The 23,933-nt window shown below is 40.2% G+C and overlaps 1 protein-coding gene across 9 annotated transcripts in view; it reads left to right on the top strand.

Moving 5' to 3' along the window:
- Positions 1–23,933, top strand: part of Bbs9 (Bardet-Biedl syndrome 9) — a 408,032-nt gene that overhangs the window by 350,107 nt on the left and 33,992 nt on the right. The window contains exon 23 of one of the 9 annotated variants that reach the window (XR_003484647.2): positions 8,648–8,744. The exons of 7 other annotated variants lie outside the window; for them this stretch is intronic. Coding sequence is in view for 1 of the 2 variants with exons in the window: in XM_027411686.2 (XP_027267487.1) it covers positions 8,348–8,361 (14 nt within the window). In the remaining variant the exon portion in view is untranslated. Of the gene's footprint in view, positions 1–8,347; positions 8,377–8,647; positions 8,745–23,933 lie in introns of those variants that run through there. One more of the 9 variants, XM_027411686.2, reaches the window with a different exon arrangement.

Genomic DNA, 23,933 nt, shown 5'->3' on the forward strand with positions numbered 1-23,933 from the left:
ATGGTGGAGTGTTAGAGTATACATAGTTGCAGGGGAGTGTTGTTAGATTATACAAGGCTGCTGTGGGAAGGAATGGAAGAGATTAATGAACACATAGGCAGACAGGCATTTTTTTCACAGACACAATCGTATTTTAAGGTTGAAACTAGAACTTAGATCGTGTGATTCACCTCCCTCACTTAACAGCTGAGGTAACCAGGGCCTGAGAGGTCAGTGACTAAGTGGTTAGTGGTAAAAGTCAGGAGTGTGTGTAATTTTACCACGATCCCTATTAAAGTGCAGATGGATAAACATCTCTGAATAAAAACCCTATGGTCTCTTCTGGCCTCAGGACTTTATGAGCCCGCCACTCTGGATATGCCCTTTCAATGGCTCCAGTGAAGCTGTGATGAGAACATCCTCCCTAGGGACCAGAGTTTGAAAGTCTTCTCCCACTAGGAATGACCTTATGGTCTTCTTTTTACAAACTTCTTTTTATTTTTGAGATTATGATATAATTATATTTTACCCCCTTTCTTTTCCTTCCTCCAAGCCCTCCTGTATACCTTTCCTTGCTCTCTTACAAATTCATGACCTTTTAAATTAATTGTATTATGTGCATTCCTTTAGTTGTCTGTGATTCTTTTATTTTTGTTATTTCTTTTCTTTTTAACTATAATATAATTACATTATTTCTCCCTTCCCTTTGCTCCCTCCAAACCTTTCCATATACCCCTTCTTGCTCTCTTCATTTGCATTGCCTCTTTTTTCATTGTAATGTACACATACACACACACACACACACACACACACACACACACACACACACACACACACACACACATCCACTTGGGCATGCCTATTGCTGTTTCCTTGTCTGACTTATGTTTAGGCAATCATGTTGTTGAGATTTCATGGATGTACTTCTGACATCACTAGGAGACACACTCTCCAGAAAATTCCTTGATCGTGGCTCTTAACAATCCCTTGGTCTTGGTTGTAGGAGTTATACTGTGGGTGTGTCATTTAGGAATGGGCTCCACAACTCTATTCAGCTGTAAAGAAAATGAAACACATGAAATTTTCAGATAAATAGGTGTAACTAGGACAATAATATTAGGGAGGTAATCTAGACCAAGGAAAGCAATGCCACATGTTCTCTTATCTGAGGCTCATAGTTCCAGATCCTCAGGCATGAGTACATTTCCCATGGCTTCCTCTGCCTCCCATCTCTTCTATTTGCCTTTATCAACTCAAGATCATACTTTCACTTAACCTTTTCTGAACAAATTCTTTGTATTACAGAACCATCAAACTTGTGTTTTCCTTCATTGCTTCTCTGATACCTATATCGTCCTGCTTGGAATTACAGTTTACAAGGAATTCACTTTCATCAATAGATTTTTTAAAACCCAATTCTATACATTCTGCTCCTACAGCAAGAAGGCCAAAAAAAAACAAAAACAAAAACAAAAACAAAAACCATCAGCCCTCTGTCTTTTCCTGCTCTCTATCACGTATTTATTTGTCATAGTGCCCTTGGTAGCTATGGTGTATCAAGCAAACCCCTTCACCCACAAACGTTCATTGCAACAAGTTGTTGGTCTGGTTCAAGGCCTCTGGCTTCTGGTACACAGTTAACACTGGACCCTTACCAAAACTTCTTTTGGATATTTTGCTGTTTCCCTAAGTCATGGAGGTCCTGTCACTATGGTTCTACAGGAATACTTCACCTGCTCTAACAGGTCATAGATGGGGTGGATATTGGAGTGGAACACCTCAAAGCTCTGGATATGGGCATGGGTGGTAGATGACTTGGTCAGTCTGGGTCTTCACTGAGATCTACCCCTTGGGTGAGGGTCAGGGCCAGCTCTCGCATGCCCATGGTGAGTGGTGTAGCCAGCTTCCCAATGAGGAGGTAGGGGGCAATTCTCCCAGGGCCATCAAAGGTCTGGGCCAGCTCTCTTACACCCAGTGATTGGGTCCAGTTCTAGTGTGTGGACAGCTCTCCCATTGAGGCAGCCAGGGTGGGGCATGACCAGTTTTCCCATGCCCAGTCCACTGGGGCCATCTCTCTCATGGTCCCTAGTGGTAACATAGACAGGGTCCTCATCACAGACCCTGACTGCTGCTGAACTACAGACCAAAACATGGCCTTTAGCTATAGTTCAGGCCTGGATGTCACCATGGCCTCTGGTGGCAGACAGGTCACTCAGATTGGTATGGCCCCGGGGCCAGTATGGTCCATATATATATATATATATATATATATATATATATATATATATATATATCAACATGGCCTCAGATGGAGGCCCAGATCCCAGGCATCCTTGTGGGTTTTGGTGGTAACCTGGGCCACGGACATCATCTCATAGATGGCTGTGGTAGGGCCACAGACCCAGACATGGGCCTGGACGGCAGCTGTTGCCCAGATATCACATGACCCCAGGTGGTAGTATAAGCCACTCATGTCAGCCTACTCCCCACCACCTTTGCATCTTCATTTCTAATTCTCTCCACAATGTATAAACCACTCTGCTTTTCCTTCTCTCCCATTTCTCCAGTACACACCTGTTAGGTCCTGTGGCTGGTTACTGCCCACCCCTCTGATGTTTGTTTTCAATGGGAAGCTTTGGGGAGATACAAGAAATGCTCTAGGATTCAGGTAAACTGGGTTGAATTAAAACTGGGGAACCCAGTGAGCACCCAAGTACACAACTGACATATATGGAGATTGAACAAGGAAGAATGTGGGTAGATGCAGGTGTATAGACTTTGGATCGGTAAATCTCTGAAAGAGCAAGACTGGTAAACGGTGAGATCAGAAACTAATGGTGATTTGCAATAACCACGGAAATGGCCAGTTCAGCCAGCAAGCAATTGTGTAGCAGCTTAGTTTTTTTGGAACAATGGTTTTTGTCATCTGAAAAAATGAGGTAGCCCTTTGTTTGCACACAGTGTATTGTTACAGAATTGTTCTGAAAATGAAGTAATCTTGAATAAGTAAAGGAATCATTCAGTTATGAATAGGGTACACATTCTTTTCTGTTGTAATGGAGTCTATGAAGAGAGGAATGGAGGATTAGGGAAGGATATTTGAATCTAGGATTAGAGCTGCATTTGACAGGAGAAGCAATTAGGAGGAACTGCAGAGGAAGGCCTACCATCAAAGACCTGATGAAACAACATTATCCCAGTGTGTGCTTAGCAAACACTTGTTGATAGACATGCTGGCCAGTAACTAATTACACTGTGATGACCAAAGACCAGGTTCTTGGAAGTGGAGTTGTTAATACAGGAATAGAATCCCAGGGGGTGGGGGTGGATTGAGGAATTTCTTTTTCTGCAGATGTTTTTAATGTTACTGCTCAATAGTCTAATGATAATCAGGAAGAACCTTGCCCGAATGCTAGGAGATAAATTAAATATCTCTGAAAAGACATCAGTATTATTTCTTTACTCCCGTCATGTGACCCCATGGACCCATATGCACATGTAAAACTGTAGAACATCCGATTTTACCCTCACCCAGCTATAAATGTGAGCTGTGTCTTCTTTGGACTATTCTTATGTGAAATATTGCAGTGGAAACCTAACTGTGTTCAGTTTTCATTATCATTAAAAATTACACAGTTGAGCTGAAAGAAGTCCCTCAGTCACCCTCAAGTATCCCACAGGGAGATTGTATCTCTGAGACTTTGTATCATAGAAAAATAACTATTCTGCTGACATTTGTGATGTTTTTTTCTCTAATATGAGGATGAAATTTGATGTTTATTTTAGTTTCTAGCAATAAAAGTAAAATTATGAAAGATTCCTACTGATTAACCACAATCATGGAGCCCTTCCCCCATCCAGTTTTTCTCACTCCTACCTTCTGCCACCTCTGGGAACCTATCTTCAATAGTCATGTTGTGTTGGCTCTCCTCAAATTTATAATAAATATATGGCTTGTTTTCTTCCCTTTATTTTTTGTTTCCAATTCCTATCTCTCTGAGGAACCAAATTTTCTTTTTTCTTTTTTTTTTAAAGAAACATAATTTATTTATTTCTCAATTTTTTAATTTAAATTAGAAACAAGATTGTTTTACATGTCAATTCCAATTCCTTCTTCCTCCCCTCCTCTCCTCTCCTGACCCCCTCAACTAACACCTTACCTATCCCATACCCTTTCTGCTCTCTAGGGAGGGTGAGGCCTTCCATAGGGGGTCTTCAGAGTCTGTCATATCCTTTGTGATAGATCCTTGTCCCACCCCCATGTGTCTAGGCTCAGGCAGTATCCCTCTATGTGGAATGGGCTCCCAAAGTCCATTCCTATGCTAGGGATAAGTACTGATCTACTACAACAGGCCCCATAGGTTTCCGAGGCCTCCTCACTGACACCTATGTTCATGGGGTCTGGATCAGTCCCATGCCAGTTTCCCAGCTATCAGTCTGGGGACCAAGAGCTCCCCCTTGTTTAGGTCAGCTGTTTCTGTGGGTTTCACCAGCCTGGTCTTGGCCCCTTTGCTCTTTACTCTTCCTTCTCTGCAACTGGATTCCAGTTTAGTTCAGTGTTTAGCTGTGGGTGTCTGCTTCTACTTCCATCAGCTGCTGGAAGAAGGCTCTAGGATAGCATGTAAGTTAGTCATCAATCTCATTATTAGGGGAGGGCATTTAAGGTAGCCTCTCCTCTGTTGCTTAGATTGGAGGAACCAAATTTTCAGCAATAAGATAAATCTGTTTCTCTCTTCCCTGTAAATTCATGAATACTGTTGAAAGTATGCTAATTATTTTGTCATTTTCTTTTAGATTTTTTAGGATGGCTAGAGAAGGGATGTCAATGACTTTAAAGCTATCCAGGAACCATTCACTTGAGACAGTCATCAGACTTTACATCACACTGTTCTCAGTTACAAGTTGATTGAATAGGGAAAGCAGATAGTAGACCAGGGCAGATCCATCAATGTGGCTCAGGCCTGTTACTTTCTCATTTTTAAAGATGACCCAAACAGAAACATGTTACTTCTGACACTGCTCAGCCTTGACAAACAAGGGTGACATTCTTTCAGAATTGTCTTGCTGGATGTAACCAGTCCCATGTTGCCAATCTTTGAAAACATCTTTTCATAATGAACTTTGCAAAGTTTTAGGTATTTGATTCCAACAAATCACTGAATGGCCCAGTTCTTCTGGTTTGCATGTAATGTGGATACCAGTTAACATTTGAAACATAAACCATAAACCAATTTTTTAGTTTCTAATGGTTCATCAGCATACATTTAGGAAGCCACTTCGGTTGTTCAGTCTATCTCAACTGTGTCTTTTTAATTTATTTTTTCTTTGAAAGTGTGATATACATGTGTAATGAATTTTAATCCCTTTAGACCTTATTGCATTATCTCATCAATTATGTTTATATTAATTTAGCTTTTTTAATTTTGTAAGTAATTTTACTTGTATTTAATACACCTCATTTGCCTTGGGTCTTTGTACCCTTTAAATCTGCTTTTTGAGCTGTACTTCAGGGTCATGTGGAAAATGTTACCAAAGGCTCTGATGCTGACCCCAGCTGGGTGTCTGCATGCTGGTGTCACTACGATATTTTTTACATTTGTTAAAAGATAATCTTGGAAATAGCTACAAATGCAAATAAGCAAATAAACTGCCCTGCCATAGCTTGACAGCAGTGCCAAGCTCCAGGTCACTGCCCCTGTGGTTATGGGCAGAGACAGTAGCAGACAGTGAGGGCTTAGGTATGAAAAAGCACAGCTTGACACCCCACCCCTTGTAAATAGAGCATGCACAGCTGCAAACTTGTACAAAAAGAATGAAGTCGTTATATTTCCCTGGAGATTCAGTTTTTCTCTCAAAATTAGGTAAGATCCCTAGTTATATTTTCCAAACTAAATGTATCAATTCATAGAAGTACCTACTCTGCTATACTTTCTACTTTATTTCCACTGAAAGTTGTATCATATCTCACGACAAGATGGAGATAGCAGGGTGAAATTTGTTGAATGCCTGCCTTATCCCAGGGATGTCTCTGTACATGCACTGCTCAACCAGACCACCACAGCCTCTGCTTTCAAAGAGCTTGTTTCTGTCAGGAGCAGTCAATGCATATGGGAACAAATTTCAAACAAATTGTATTACAGAAAGTGTAAATGGGAAAAAAAAAAGCTAAAAGGGAACTGGGTATGAATCTGTGCCTGTGACTTCCCTTTCTTCTTCTCTGTTCTGTCATCCAGTTAATAAGAACTTGGTATATTTTATTATTTGAAACATATTCATTATGTAACTACTTAAAATAATTATGTGTTTGATCATTTATGTTTAGGTTAGTTTATTAATGATAATGTTATTGCATCTCTGTACTTCAATTTTTCCTAATCAAAGATTGTATTTTAGTTTCCAGAAAAGAAACCAAAGTAATTATAAAGAATGTTATTCTAATTAATAAATGTATTTTATGAAATATAAGCAATGTTCATTAAAACAATTTGTAGCATGGAATGGTTACAAGATCTTTTGAACTTGCTGTTATTTTAGTGTCACACTACCAGCTACAACTAGATGGTACTATCTCTTGCCATCAGCTCACTAAACTGGTGTGTCTGAGGGCAGAGACCTTGTCACTCATCTCTAGAGACGAATACAACCAGAAATCAGAAGACAGCCCAACCATCCTTGTAGAATTGGCTTGAGTGGAGTTAACATTATCTCCTCTTTCTCCCTTTCATGACACAATTATCTGTCCTTCCTTCCTCAGACTCCTCACAGCCTAATCTGGAACTAGAAACCATTGCACAAATTAATTATTAAACTGACCCACTGTTTCATCTGCTTTCATGAAATGGACTTCTCTGAGTCTTTCTCTGATGATTAAAGTGTTGCTTACTTAATTTTTAGTCATTTCCAATCTCATTTAGAGCAAAATGGATCCCCACTGTTTACTCAAGTTCCCTTTCCCCTTAGAATCCATGCAGAAGACTTTAGTTTATCTTGTACTATGAAGTGCAAGATTGGGGAACAGCACACTCCCCCTCTCCTATCAGTTTACTTAAAGATTCTCTGGGAATGTGCTCACTTTTGTCCTTAATAGACTTTTAATGTCACTGTGTTCATTCATGTGCTGGACATTGGTGATTAGTGAAGAGAAGGCTCCTGTCCTGTCCTTATGAAGCTTCCCTTCTTGTGGAAAAGCCAGATAATAAACACTTATTCAGCTAAAGAGCAGTTCTGTGGGCTGTATTAAGTGCAGTGGAGCAGAGCTGGCAATGCTCCTTTCTCTTCCTATAGAATATTTCTTGATTTCACTTAGGAGAAGACTGAGTATGAAGGGGCGTCATGCATTTTTCCTTCTGTTGTGGGGACAAAAAAATTTAGTTGATAACTATCCAACAAGTAACAGAAAGCCACTAAATGTCTTAAATGGGATGATTACATGATTTGAGGCATGCTTTAAGAAAGTACTCTGCCTGTTGTATGGGGGATGTTTTGATAAATAGCTGGATCAAATGTGAGGACAGCTGGATCTATTACAGACATGTAGGCAAGAGGCCATGTGACAATAGAGATAACATAGAAGAGTTAAGGAGTCCTTCAGAGGATAGGTAGAATACTTTGAGCATGGACCTGTTGGATATGAGGCAAACAAATGAATCAGATGATTTCTGACATTAATTAAAGTGGTCATTATCATTATTGGTGAAAGGGGAAGTCTAAGAGCACAGTGTGGGGTAAATGGGTTGGGGGTGCAGGTTCAGTTTGGCTGTGCTTCACTCATGTGTAGATGTCAGGTGACTAGATCTCAGGGAGAGGCCTGGGCTGTTGCTGGATCATCAGGAAATGGGACCTATTTGTGGATTTGGAGCTGGATGGGTTCCCTTCATGGGGAGAGAAAGAAGAAGCAGGGCAGATCTCAGCTGAAAGACCTTCCAGCATCTAGAGGTCAGGTAGGAGGAAGGGCAGGAGCCAACATCGGAAATTAAGGAGAGGCAGCCAAGAAATGAGCAAGAGGAAAACTGTGAGAAAATAGTCACATGGAAGCCAGAAGAATGGAGGGTGTCCAGGGTCAGCAGATGGAGTATGGCAAGAGGCACAGACAAGAGTGACATATTTCTGCCTGGGATTCTTACACATTTTTAACACTACTTCTTTTATATATTCATTCCTTTAATGTCTTTACTAAGAGTGAAGTTTATGTATATCTTCAAAACAATGTTTTGGGTATATAGAAATAACACATTGTATGACACAAATGAGCTCCCTCATCTTAGGCGTCCTTCAGGCAGACATAATTAGAAACATCTTCATATTCCCACCCAGGCATTTTGCTTTTACCTTCTTTGTATCCTTTCTCATTCCCTCTTTTGTTTTTCAGTGGTGGCAAAATAGTATCTAGGCATTGTGCATTTGAGGCATATCCTTCTTCTTTTGAACTTTTGGCTGAGCTAGAAAAGGATCTTCCTTCACTGAATCTCTGCTGCAATAGCCAACAAAATGAAGAAATGATACAGCTGGACTATCATGACTTACACAGCAGTTGCTGAACTGTGGCTAAGAGCAGGGAGTGATGGTTCCCTTCATCACAAAACATGGACTCTGTCTGGGAAATCTCAGACTCAAGATACTGCATGAGTAAATCAGACGTGGTCTGTCATTTACTTTGTTTTTTTTTCAGAGATAAAGTAACCACACATATATTCAATTTCAAGATGAGATAAATGCTATGGAAGGCAGGGAAGATGATGGTCCAAACTTGGGAAGCAACAATGCAGGTAAAGATGGGTAGATATGATGAAGTCAACAAGGTTTGGTGGTTGACTACAGAAGATGGTTGAGGGAGCAGAGACATCAAGGAGAGCTCCTGGATTGTTGGTCCCAGTTGACCATGCACCATTCATTGAGAGGTTATCTTTGGAAGATGAAGTCCAAAGGAAACAGATGATGAGCTCAGTTTTGTTTGTGTTGACCTTGAGCGCTTGTCTCCCATCTGCCTCTCCTGGGGAGAGCCTTCTGTGAATGAATATTCAATACTTTGCTGTCCATTCAAACTCCTAGAGAATAAATAATGTTAGTAATTTTCATATGCTTCAACCCAATATTTACTGTCACTCTTTCACACTGACACCTCCCATTGTTTTTATAATTGTTGTGTGCTATAAGTGAAAGTATAAAATCTATAATATAGAATATGTAATCACTATTTTTGTTTACACAACTGATTAACACTTGGCAGAGTTTGATGGTTCGTTATTTTATGTAGTGAGTTACTATTGCTACTGAAGGATTTTCTTGAGAATGACCTAATTATGGGTCTAATTCACTGTCTACAGAAATTCATTAGAGAACACTTATCTCTCAGGGCAACAAGGGTGAGAGCAGTTCATTAATGAAGAGCAAATTATAGACTCCAGCATTCTAGTATAATGTGTTCAGTAAATGTAACTATTTCTTGCTTCCAGTTGTGAAGCCCTTATTGCTTGTTATGGTAAATAGTGTTCAGCTGGACCTCCTTGAGTGAAATATATGGGTGTTGAGCCCTTGAAAGTTGTTTCCACTCAGAAAATTTGCTTCTTATAAGTTTTTTCCTTAGAACATTATAAAATATCATCTAAGTTTGCATCTTTAATAGAATTTGATAGCCCTCCTTTTACTGTTTCTCAAATTAGCCTCATAGATTTCAACATTGGAAAATCAGAATTTTATTTTCCCAGCTGTTTAAATGTAATATATTTGAAGACAGAGGGACTGTCCTGTAAGTTTATAGCCTAAATAAATCTATTTTAAAGGTGTGCTGGTCAGAGGCCAGGTGGCATAATGGGATGACATATGAGCTATTCACATTTGGAGACCTGGCACTAAATTCCTCCCAAGATGCCAGGAAAATGACTTTAGAGGTGTCAATTTGCTGGAGTCCTTGGTGGGCATCTGAGAACATCACAGAACTGCTGTAAGGTCTAATATAACGTATCCTCTGTAAATTATATTGCCACGTTAGCCACCTCAGGTACAAAAGGGCAGTTTGAATGACTTTAGGAGGCATTCCAAAATCTTGTTTTAATGAGTAATGAGAATTACAAGCCAGTCTACAAGAAGGCCTAGAGGCTTGTATAAGGGACTGGGAACTGAATTTTAAGCTTTTCTGTTTCTCTAATCTTTATCTGGTTCATCAGCTATTCAGCAAGTATTTACTTAAGCCTGTTTTCCTGAGCCCTTGTCATCTTAGGCATGGATTTTATAACAGAACCCATTACCTTTCCTCTCTCTGTCTCTTTGGCTGTAGGTCTCCTATAAATGCCAATAATAATATTTCAAAGAAATATTATGAAGAACCTACTAGTACTCCAAAACTGCTATGATAGCCCCACCTTGAATACTTGTAAAGTCCTCTTTCTGGAACACCAGGTGCTTTACTGCACTCCAATCAGAAGATCTCTTACTGTTTTTGCATTTGCATTTGCCAAGAATGTGCTGTAATTAGGCACTCAGTTTCCATCTGACTAGATTTTTTAATTACTTAAAAGGTAATCATCATTAATTCATATTTAATATCTGAATCAAAGATTTCCTTATTGTAGGAATACCCTGTATTGCTAGCCAGAATTGTTCCTGAATCTGAAGAAGTAAAATGCTCAAAAGGCAATAGTTAGACTCTTTTTTATTGCATTTATTTTATTTACATATATCTATGTATGTTTATGTGCCATAGCATACATGTCAGAGGACAACTTGCAGGAGTCACTTCTTTCCTTCTGCTATGGGGTACTGAGGTCTTCAGACTTTTGCAGCTAGTGCCTTTATCCACTGAGCCATCTTGCTAGCTACAGACTTACCTTCTCCTACCTTGACTTATTTAACTCCATTTCTTTTTCTCTTAGCCTTATGTCTTTGAACAAATGCTCTGATTAGTGGTCTATTGCCAGAGAAGGCTCAAGTAGAGAAGACAGTGATGGTGGATTACAGTACCAACAAGAAGGCAGTGATGGTGGATCACAGTATCAACAAGAAGGCAGTGATGGTAGATCACAGTACCAAGAAAGCAGTGATGGTGGATCACAGTACCAAGAAAGCAGTGATGGTGGATCACAGTACCAACAAGAAGGCAGTGATGGTAGATCACAGTACCAAGAAGGCAGTGATGGTGGATCACAGTACCAACAAGAAGGCAGTGATGGTAGATTGTAGTGCTGACAAGAAGGCAGCCTTGGTCAGATCATCTGCTCCACCCTCTGTCTACCTGAGAGTAGAATTCAGTCTGAAATAGACTGTAGGGTTCAGCATTCCCAGATTAGTCCATTTTGACTGATAGTATTCCTGGAGGTTTCAGGACCTTTGCACCCCATAGGTAGAGTGGAGAATCTTTTATGGATTGTAGGATGCTGACAGCCAGGTGGTCTCACATTGGGCTTCTTGGAACCTCAGGTTTTACTTTGCCTTTCTCTGTTACTGTATCAACATCCTATGTGAATGAGAGTCAGTGATTAAAACCCTTGGCCCCTGATGTCCTGGGCTCTAGGCCACGGCCTATGACTAGTTGCTTTGGAGAAGCCCTTTATTGTTATAGGAAGTTAGTTCATGGAAAGAACTGAAGTAAGCTGTAGACATATTGGACTTATTTAACTAAAGAGGTGATTTGAAATTAAAATACATCATCATCATTTTGACTTAAAGATTAAATTTCTCTACAGTTCAGTAGTGAGTACTAAAGGGTATGTAAAGGATGAACAAAGAAATAAAGACATGGCCCTAATAAAGCATCCATCCTGGCAGGGAAAGGAAATAGTGTGGAAACAGCAAAAATGATAAACTGGTATGTGATGAAGGTGGCAAGCCAGGAAATGTGGCACCCATAAGTGGCAGAGGAAGACCTGAGAAGCGGCTCCATGAAGAAGCCTATGTGAGGCGAGAATGGAAAGATGACAGCATGAAGACAGAACACTAGGTTTGCCAGTGAGTGGGTGTGGGGGTAGATATGCTAGACACAGAAAAGGACAAAGGATTCATGTGTTTAGGGGCAGTGACACAGTGCTTGAAGGTGGGCTGGTGATCAGTCATACAAAAGGTCTTCTATCAAAACACGGGCATTCTCAAGACAACCCACATTTTAGGAACCTGTTCTCTCAGACCAAATGAAAGGAGACAGTGCTAGTCATGAGTAGCCAGACTGCATGCAGCTCCAGGCACTGTGAGCAGAACCAGCAGCCTGGGGAAAAGCATTTTATTATATTCAGAGGCCTGCAACTGCTCCGTTCTCGGGCATTTATCACTTAAAGTGGAGGAGTCAAAAAATGCAAGGGCATTTGAGAAAATGAATAATTTAGAGAGGATGAAAGCATGAATAATGAATTTTAGAAAGAGAAACTCTGCTTGTGATTAGAGGTTTATGATTTTTATATTACAGCAAAATATAGTTGGCTGCCATGCATCCCTGACTGACTTCATCCAAGTACAATTAGGTCTAACACATTAGTGCCTTGATGTGCAGACTAAAGACTGGCTTCTGGTGTCGAAACCATTAAATTTTAATGTATTCAGCTTGAGTGTAAGTGGCCACAGATGATTCACAATGCTGCTCTCTGCTTTTGGTGAAAATGATTGTCAGCAAGAGAATTGTCCCAGTGGCCACAGTGGTCTCCGGAGCTGATTTCCTAACATTTCCATGTTTGCGGGAGATTAGAAATAAACGTGGCGTTGCTGGTCAGTAAAGCACTGTGATAATTGCTCCAAAACCACAGGAAATTTGATGATGATAAAGTAGAACTCAGTGACTCCTGACATTTTACTTCTAAATTCTTGACGTCAGGAGGTATATGCAATAAAAAGCAGCTCTTTAAAAATGGAGTTAGCCAACCATGAGGGCTTTGAATTTTCTTCTTCTTTGAGAAACAAATGCCAAGAATTGCCCAAGGTATCATATTATCGTTTAGCTCCTGGCTAGAGGCAGAACCAGCTAGTAGACTTGCCTGGCTGAAATTTAGACAGCAACTTAGCCCAGTCAAAATAGGTTTTGGCTAGGGAACATGAAACAAAATAGCCTGAAGGTTATACAGATGTCCATCTGAGCCAGCCACTGTCACGATACCATGGGACCTGTCAAACACCCACCATCAGTTTCCTGATACAAGATCAGGGTTGTACAAGCAGCCCATGGAGACACTTATGATGTCACAGCTCTCAGCACTTGAAGGTCCTCATAGCCTCCTTACTAACTCAGCATCTGACACAACTCACAAGCTTGTCATGGTCTGGCCTATGTCTCCAGCCCCTCCACTCACTGCCACCAGTGAATGACACAGCTACCTTTCCCTACATCCCCTGGAATGCTCCTCTGCCTATGAGCCCTGTCTTGCTTACTCCAGTGTGCTGACTTCTGTATCCTCTCGCAATCCAGACATTGTTTGAGGTCACTGCCACTTTGTCTCGGCTTCCCATAGCCTTTTCTGTCCCGGGCATAGCCTCACCCATTTGCTTAGTACACTGTATTAAAGGTCGCACTGTCCTAAGGAGATAGATTTCTCTAACCCAACCCTGATCTCGGCTCCCTGAGAACAAGGATTCAGTTTCTCGCCTTTGACACTCCCAGCTCTCAGCATGGTCTGTGGGAGATGTTTAACGGAAGATGAATAGGGGTAGGCAGTATCTCTTCCTAGGCCGCAGCATTACAGAGAACTAGATATTCTTCAAATAAGTCAAAGTGCTATCCTGGAAAACTCCAAGGAGCAAGATAACAGAATTTAAGTTTTCCCACCACATTACAAGCAGTTTGACTGCTGGTCCTGCTAAAAGAAAACATTTTTTACAATGCTTTTATTTAATGAAGGAGCTTGGTTCAAACCTGTCTTAACTCTGCAACCTCCCCAGAGACGCATTCATTAACTATTACAAAATTAGCCACACCTGGGGCTAGGCTGTGGTTCAGGTGCTCTGAGAACTGCATTTACTTTGGCAAGGTCAAAAGAAGCTTCCTTTGCCTCCTTGACTTGAGGCGGCTTCAATGAGGCATCAGGAGACCCCACTAAATAGCAATCATATTCTAGGACTGGGAGATAAGGTCTCTATTCTAGATGTCCTGGCCTCTCTGTGTCTAAAACCTCCCCTGGAAAAACAGATGCTCAATCAAGGCTTCTCCATGGACAGGCTTCCACAACCTCTCAATTATGTGTTTTGTTATCCCAGCAGCCTCTCCTTGGGAAGGGCTTTCTTAATGTTTAATTTTAGTCCCTCCTGGTACAATTTAATTTCATTTCCCTTTGCCCTGGTCTCACTGGAAATAGAGAGACAAGTGTTCAAAGCACCTATGCACCCCATTTATAATTAAAGATGTTGACTTGCCTCAGATAGCTTTGCTGGCATGCTAAGTGAGCCTCGGTTTGCCCTTTCTCCAGATGCTACTCCCTACAGAACCTTGCTTTTAAAATGTCCTTTGCAGCAAGTATCAGGAACCATACAACTCAGGGCCAATATTGATATACACTGGTGAAAAAAAAAAAAAAGGTTGCCATTAATATAGTAGATCCAGTCCTAATACTGAGGGCAATTAAAAAAAAAAAAAACTAAAAGAAAAAACTACTCAAAGGAAAATGAAGTATTCTTTTTTATCTTCACCCCTGAAATGGTACCATGCAGCCAAAGTTTTAATCTGTTGGCCAGACGGGAGCCATCTCAAATCCACCCTCAAGTTAAACTAATAGGTTCCTACTAAGTTAAGTAATGCCCTGGCAGTGTGTTAGTCCCACATCCACAGCTGACCTTGACATGCTTAATTGAAAGAAATGGAAAGGGCCCAATGTCTTGAAACTGTAGTGTTAAAAAGCAAGAGAAAAACAGAATCATTGCTAAAGCCCAGACCAGGGGTTCTCAACCTGTGGGTCACAACCCCCTTTGGGTTACATATCAGATATTTACATTATGATTCAAAACAGGAGCAAAGTTACAGGTATGAAGTAGCAATGAAAATAATGTTACAGATGGGGGGGGTGTCACGACAACATGAGGAACTGTACTAAAGGGTCGTAGCATTAGGAAGGTTGAGAGGCACTGGCCTACACAGCTTGCATTGGGTCTGACCATGTAAATTAAATATACTTGTCAAAGCAGTACTCCAGATGAGATGAATCATCTCCAGGGTTCAGATGGTAATTTTGGATAATGAATAAGGGAATTTTTAATAATGTGTGTAGGTACTCATTGAATTTATGTTGCTGTTTGTAAGATCTCTGTGCATTCAACTAAGGTTCTAGCTGCTGGAATTTGGTCAAGAAGTGGGTTTATCAAGATTAATAACCATTGTTTCATCTCAGCTCATTGTCACCCCATGCAGTCTCCATGAGCACAGGGAGAGAAGCCTACTTGAATACAACCCTTTTATTTGAAAGATTTCATATATCATTTGATCTGAAATCAAGATATCTGTGTAAATGGTTGAATTTGGTAACTTTACTCATGGCTTGCTATATAACTATCTCACCTTAAAATGGAGACTGTGTGGCGCTTTTACTGTCAAAGAAACTGTGTATTTTGGGCCTCTTTCTCAGCATTTTATAAGCAACTTTTTATTCTAGTTGAGTGTAAAATTGATTCTTCTGTGAATACCCCAATCTTCTATGCCTATTGGGTTACATGCATAGGTCAGTTTAGCTTCAGTGTGTACTGTAAGTGATGGTGACATGCAGGAATGTTGGGTGGAAGTGCAGCCTGGAGTCCGTGCCAGGCTGCATTCATTACTACAGCAGCTGGGGAGGTGAAGGAGCCGATCTGGGCACTACAGCCTCAATGCAGGATTGCAGTGCCTGAGAAAGCAGCTAGCCTGAAGTGCAGGTCTCAGCATGCCACTGCCAAGAAGCTTAAGAGCTTCCTGGGACTTATGCTTCATTCATTTTTGCTTTGAAATAGTTGGTGCCCCCCCCCCACATACACAAAACTTGCCCAGCATTCATCAATTATGTTATGATTACAATTATGTTACTGAATCTTGTTTTAAATATTGAAGATTGTTTTTTATAATGCTATCCCCCCTGTGTGTGCACTTTATTCACCAATGAGAGAAAGAGAGAGAGCAACACCCTTTTATTTGCATTTTGATTCCATTACTCAGTAGCATGACCTCCCTGCTCTCTGTTGGCCCTCTCCTCATTGGCACACTCCTCTATCACTGTGTTTGAAGATCTTACCTGTAAATCTTTTTGTATGCCTGGCATTGGAAAACAACATCATAAAAGCATCAAATAATTAGTTGGAGATGATGCATTGTGTTTTAGGAGCATGAATGTAAGAGGTAGCCTGACTGGGATCAGTATCCTGGCCTATCTGTTAACTTACCATATGATTCTGAGCAAATCTGTACCCTTCCAAGGCTCAGTCTTCTCTAATGCCATGGCATTACTGTGAGCACTAACTGAGATGATACATGAAGACACAGATAATTCGTGGCACACAGGAAGTGATCAAATCATGACAGCTTTTAGTTTTGCTATGATAGTTCTAATGAAAAATGATTTGTTTCTTTATTATGTCACATATTCTAAAGCTGCTATGGAAGAAAATCTTTGGCTATTACTATAAAGACCTGATGGATTTCTTTTGGAGAAGAGGTGAAATCCGTGGGCTCATTCTGTGATGAGAATAACAATCTCCTATTTCTATGTTGTCTTTTTTACCAAACATTTGAGATTGAGAGCAGACACAGCCTGTTTGTCCAAAAACTGAACTCATTGCTGTGAGATAATCTCTCTTTGTGGGGTAAAAAATGATTTATCCTAGTTTTTGGAACTATCAGTTAAGAATCTTTGGCTACAGATCTCACAACAGAGGACTTTGCACCATGCAGTAGGTGAAGCTACGTGGGGAAGTTAAAATAGCTGAAAGGCTGGTACTAAGCAAACAGACTTAAATCTGTACCTGTGTCCTTTCTAAACAGTGCTCTAACCCTTTACTTCATAAGGACATTGAAATACCAGGAAGGCCATGGAGGTTGAGATGTAGAAGGCACCTTGGTATCTGCAGAGTGTGTATCAAGTCTATATTTAGTCTAGAGGTGCTAGGTTGTGGTGTCCCATTGCTAGTGAAGGGAAAGCCAGGAATGCCATCATTCCCATGTCAGCAGTCTGTCTTCAGCCATCAGCCAACAGCCAAAAGCAGAGTCCATAGCAACAGAGCATGAAGCCAATAAGCTTCTGAGATGTCTTGTTATGACTAAAACACACAGGCATAGATAAATCAGTGCACCTTGGACATCAGTATCAGCACTTATTTTAGGTACAGGGTGGGAAGTGAAAGGCACTGTGTTGCAGGATTTGACTTAAATCACCTGTTTACTCTCAAGGGTTAGAAAAAGAAAAGCCAGACCAAGTGCTGACTGCAGACAACATCTGGTTCAGTTTTATCTCCAAGTGTCTATTTAGATCTGTTTCCATTAGATGTATTCTGTTGCTATCTGCCTTAACCATCATAAATTCCACTGTGTTCTTCACATATTCACACATTTATAGACAAAATATTGATATGAGCCAATGGGAGAAAGGTTAGTTCTTGCTATTAAGATGCTGGCTTAGTGTGAGATTGATAATAGGCAGTGCTAAAACAGCAGTGTTTTTTTTTAAATGTCTATACTTTTGTGTTTTAAAGCTTATATATTACAATGTGAAATATAGCTCATAATGTATAATACATATATTATAGTCTATAAGTAAGCACATATCACATATATTTTTAAATCCTGATGAAGAGTTATTTATTAATAAGCTGGCGGGTCTGTTTTTGTTGAGTGAATATGGTTTCATGGCTGACCATTCTGAATTGGACAACCAGTGAGGGGCTCATCCCTGGGAAGTGCTAATTCTCTTCCTCCCAGCAGTCATTAGTTACCTGTAGTTCTTTGTCTATGGGTAGAACCCTGCAAAAATCCCTGCCTTCCATGTTAACATGTCCATGATACTGCCATTCTTTCAGTCTTGTTTATGCTGCCATTTGTAGAATAAACTTCTTTATAGCAGACTTCCTGGTATTCCAGCTCTTACACTTTCTTGCCCTCTCTTCCAAGATGCTCCCTGAGCCTTAGATGCAGAAGCTGTGGTGTAGATGTATCCGCTGGGCCTGGGCTCCCCAGGGTCTATGGATCTCTGCATCATGTACAGTTGTGGTTTACTGTGATGATCTCCATTTGCAGTAAAGAAAGGCTTTTTTGAGCCCATGTCTGACACTGCCTGGATAGCTCAGAGATCCAGGACAGAACCTAGTATGACTAGCAAAAAAAAAAAAAAAAAAAAAAAAAAAAAAAAGTCAATGAAATGATTCTTAATGATATTCTGCTATACTCATAGATGGGTGACTAGTCCAATTATCATCAGAGATGCTTCATCCAGCAACTGATGGGAGCAGATACAGAGACCCACAGCCAACATTATGTAGAGCCAGGGAACCCCACAGAAGAGGAGGAAGAAGGATGGTAGGAGTCACAGGAATTGAGGACACGACACCGTTAGAACATGTCTCACTGAATCAATTAAGCCGGGCTCATAGGGGTTCACAGAGACTGAATCCACAAACATGGAACCTGTATGGGTCTGAGCTAGGTTCTCTGCATATACCTTATGGTTGTGTAGCTTGGTGTTCTTGTGGGACTCTCAACAATGGGAGAGAGGGAGGGGAAGAGAGAAAGAGTTCAGAGAGGAGTTGAAGTTGATCTGGGGGAGTGAGAAGGTGGGGAGGAGGGACTACAAGGAATAGATGGAAGGAAAGCTGCAGTAGGAATGTACTACATGAGAGAAGAAGAAAAGCTAAAAATAGATGCTTCTTTGATGAGAGGTGGTAGCTCCATATTCCATATATCTCATCTATAAGGATGAGATTTAAAGCATAGTATGGAATTATGTTGGTCTAGCAGAGTAGCAATTGTAGATACTTCTCTAAGGCCAATGACCTCACTAGCCCTGAAAAGCTGGCTACATTTCTGTAACAGGCATGGTTTCCCTCCTGGTGAGTGACCCTTAATTCCAACTGAACAACTGTTGTATACATCATTATGCATATCTTAAAATTTCTGATGGTGTTATTTATTTCTTCCAAAAATTAATTTTGAAAATAATTCAGTAACCTTAAAATCCACATGTAATGAAGCACTCCACGCATTTGTGGTAAGGAACCTTTTGACCCTGAGAATTAAGAAGTTGCTTTGCTGTTTCTTTCAAAGTGGGGTCCATGATTTTGGATGCTGGAGATGGGGGAAGTGCTGTCCATCATATGTAAAGACTTGTTTTCTGTTTTCTTAATTCTTAATTCTGGTTATTATCAGAGTACTAATTTTTTTCTTTAGCAAGGAGAATTAGTAATTCAGTCCTATAAATATGCAGCACATTTTTGCCAAAAATGTTATAAAATACATATGTTATTAATATAAAGATAAAACCTTCAAATGAAAGATTCTAAATTGGCTTAAATTTTATTGAAGAAAAATGTGCATTTGACAAATTAGAGACATATTTTCCAAAGGAAATTATAAGAGTAGCTATTAGATCCTTGATGTTTAGAGTCTAGAGTAACACTGTAAGAAAAATAACTATATGATGAGGAAGTGTATTTCCCCAGGTTGTAAGTTCCTTCCCAGTGGTGATTGAGTGAGATAATGAGGTCAACAAAAGGGAAAGGAGACAAGAAGGGTCCAGGGGTTCTGTTCCCCTTCAGAGTGGAAGTCTGATGTCATGTTGAAGTATATCTAATTAGATGTGCATTACTTAAGGAATCCCAAAATCAGATTCAGTCCACTCATAAAAAAGGCAAACGTACCCAAGGTCATGACTTTAATATGCTTTTTCCTCCCATCTGATACTCCTCTGCTCTGTATTTGACCTAACAAGACATAAATTCCTCTGTATCCCAACAGCATTCAAGCTTAGCTGAGCCTCTTCTTATTGCTCATGTGTTTGTTTGCCTGAATCCCAGAGCACTCAATGTCATTTCTGTCTTCTTTGTAATCAGGCTTTTCTGAACTCACTGCCTCATTTGAAGCACAACTGTCCCTTTTGACCATTTCCTCCTCCTTGAATATTCTTATTCCTAGTGCCCTGGCAATGGCATCCTCACATCTGCTCCCCCTCAGACTCTCTTTGGACTCCTCTATTCTGCTTAGCCCAATAAGCTGATGTTTTATCAAGTTCTGTTTGCTCTGTTTCCTCCTATGAATGTCTTCTTTCTGTTGCCTTCTGTATGCCGATGACTTACAGATTTGGGTCCTCACCATGTCTGTCTTAAGCTTATGGCAATCTTTCTGCCCCAGCCATGGGGATTGCAGGGTACATTTCTTTCTTTCTTAAACTTGTCTTTCACCATTTTGTGACATTGTAGAGATGAATTTCCTACGTACCCATTAGTACTAAGCTCCCTCTGCCGAGCTCCTATCTCGTCCCGCCTTCTCAATTTGCCAGGACAGTTCTCAGTGGACTTCATTTCACAGCAATATATAACCCATCCTCCAGAGTCTGATGCTTCTGTGTAACCTTGTACATTACCTGCTGTAGACTTAGCTCAGTTTAATAAAATTGCCTTTCAATTCTTAACTCTCCCTTCTGGACTGTAAATTCTGTAAGGTGTAAAATGGGTTTGGCTGTGGTTGAGATGTATTAGTTCCTAGAAGGGAGTAGACGCTTGTAAACCGACTGCTAAGATGGGTGTCTGCATGGAGGACTGTGGCACTCTTTCTGCTTCCAGAGAAGTTCTGCAAATGCTACCATGTATCAGACTTCTGTAGTTCCACACTTGGACCCAATTTTAGATGGAAGCCTGACTTCTAACCAGCAGGTGTGCACTGAAAAACATAGGCATTCCTTCTGTGACACTGACACGGTCAAATCCTTAGGCATGTTGACTTGCACATATTGTTAAAGGAAAATATAATACTGGAGTGTGTTACTGTGTGTCTGTTCATTTGTATAAAATAAATCCATAAAGAACTATAGACATTAGTAACTATAGGGAGTGAGTGATGGAGGACTGGAAGAAGAGAGAAGATAGGCACAGGGAAGATGGGCACATGGGTAGGGATGAAGAGGACTCCTCTGTGTGTTGCTCTGACTCCTAGAACTATCATGACGGTTTGAATGCCACTTGTTCAAAAAAATTGGATGAATAAAACCAGAATGTAGGGGGAAGTGATGTAGAATATAAAAATTAACTCTGCTGTGCATTGATAATGTCCAGGCTGTGGGTAATGGTAAGAAAAACAGTAATCTTTGTATCAGACTGATAATGTGAAACTGAGGCTGGAGGCAGAAAGGGGTACATATAAAGGCAATTGGAGTTAGTGAGTCTGTTGCTCACCCATGGGGGATTATAGGTTCTGAGATTGCTTTATAGCAGAGGTAGTAGTATGTCTCAAGGGTTTTGATCTTTGTATCTGTGCATATATATATGTATGTATATATGTGTGTGTGTGTGTGTGTGTGTGTGTGTGTGTGTGTGTTATCATCTGTCATCTGTCTGTCTGTCTGTCTATGCATGAGATTTGTATGTACATGTGGTTTAATAAATACCACCCAGCTCTGTATGCTGTAAGGGTCTGAGAGTAAAGGCATAGTAGCAGACGTGAGCATACCTAGTGTCCATACATTGGTTTCTAATTCCGACCTCTCAATTTTAGAAGACATTATATAGGTAGTACATGATTAATGTGTTATATTCTGGTTTTCTTTTACTATCCATGTGTGGTAAATCCACCACTTTTCAAATACATGCAAATGCAAGAAATGCTGACATTAAAAATAAACGCTGAAAGCAACTCTATTTACAAGACAAAAATGAAATTTAAGTATGTTCAACATAGGAACATTGGCTCTTTGGAAATGTGGTTTACTCTAGGACAGAAGAAAGAAAACTCAAGAGGAGTCAGGATCATCTTGTAGTACCAAAATACTACAAGCATATTCAAAGGCTCAGAAGCCAACCACAAGGACCTCCAGCAGCCAAAGTTGGAAGAATTCAAAGAACAAGTAATGATAGGATGGGATTACAACCCTTAGACTAAGTTAGCTATCACAAACCCATGGTTCCATAAATAACAAATTGAATAAGTAGAGAGAAGGTAGCTCTTTTCTTTTACTTAAAGTCCCATTTAATTAACAAGGAATGATTGAGAGAAACACAAATATGCTATAGATAACCATCACAGTTACAGAGTTACAAGCAAGTCCCACCAATGGATGCTAGCTGAGGAGAAACGAGACATTTGTAGGACCCCAAAGCATCCCCCAATGTAGCTGCTTGCTATAAAGGCAAAGTATGCCTCTGTGCTGAGGAGCCTGGGAGACTTTACCTCAACCAAACGTCCACAGTGAGCTTTGCTGGTATCTAGGACTCAGATGTGCGCTGGGAAGCACACAAGCATTGCTTCTGTGGCATTGACAAGACATACAACCCAGTCTAACTACACAAAACCAGCAAGCAAATTGGAAAACATTCTGGGAAATGGCTCATGAAAGTCTACAATATCCTGCTGAAGAGTCCCTCCCTTTGACCACCTGTGCTCTAAGTGAACAGGACCCCAGATTCATATTAGATCTGGCTGTTCTTTCTAAGTTAATCATATGCATGTGATGTATTCTTGTGTGTTTTTGTGTTTTGTGTTAAGGTATGTTTTTAATCCTTGTAATGCTTTAGAGATTCATCCATATAATTGAGTGTGTTAGTTCTCAATCCCTTTTTATTGACCAGTTACCATAATTTGCTTACCTAGTCTCCTGCTAACAGAGTTTGGAGCCAGTTTAATAAACCTGCCCTGACATTTATGGCTAAAACTTTTTATGGGAACACATCTTCAACTGGGTGAATATCTAAAACTGAGAACGTTAAATCTCACCATAGAAATATATTTGATCTTATAGGGAAACATCTGGCCATTTTCTGGGGTGCTATGCCACTTCATATCCCCAACAGTGATATTTGAAAGCTGTCATTGTTCTGATTGTCTCCAGCACTTGATATGCCAACTTCTTTCATTACAGCTCTCCGAATTAATGTGCCGTATAATTCTGAAAAAAAATGAAACATAAAATAATAGAAAGTTTGTAAAAATTGATGTCTAGATTTCTCATATCAAGTCTGAATTTAACATTTTGTAATCATGTTATATAATCATTTAATCAATCTCTAGTCAGTCATTATCTTCTTTTTTCTGTTTATTAAAATTAATTATGTGTGTAGAACCTTTATCTCTAAATACTTCAGTACACCCATGCTGACTACAGATCAATATTTCCTTTTTATTTAAATGATCTTTATTTGGGAGGTCATAATATAATTACATAATTTCCCCTTCCCTTTCTTCCCTCCAAGCTCTCCTATGTACCTTGGTTACTCTCTTCTAAATTTTTGGCCTTTTTCTTTAATTGTTGTTGTTGTTGGTGGTGGTGGTGGTGGTTATAGTGTGTGTGTGTGTGGGGGGGGGTGGGTGTGCATGCACATTCCAAAATATATAAATGTCACCTACTCAATCTGAATAATATTATTAATGTTACTTGCATGTATATGTTTTGAGAATGTGCTCTTCCCTGGGGAAGACTTATTCCTCTTGGTTTAGCATTTCTTGTCTAATTCTTGGTCTAGATTTGAGAACTCTGTACAGTTCGCTCTAGCCTTTTGTACTGACTAGTTTTATGTCAGCTTGACACAAGTTAGAGTTATCAGAGAGAAGTGAGACTCGGTTGAGGAAAATGACACCATAAGATACAGCTGTAGGGCATTTTCTTCATGCTATTTGTATACTACACACACACACACACACACACACACACACCACACAACACACACACACCACACATAACACACACACACAACACACACACACACACAACACACAACACAACACACATAACACACACACACACCACACAACACACACACACACACAACACACAATACACACACACAACACACACACACACACACACACACACACACACACACAACATAACACACAA

The sequence above is a fragment of the Cricetulus griseus genome, chromosome 4 (assembly GCF_003668045.3).
Source record: "Cricetulus griseus strain 17A/GY chromosome 4, alternate assembly CriGri-PICRH-1.0, whole genome shotgun sequence".
NCBI lineage: Eukaryota > Metazoa > Chordata > Mammalia > Rodentia > Cricetidae > Cricetulus > Cricetulus griseus.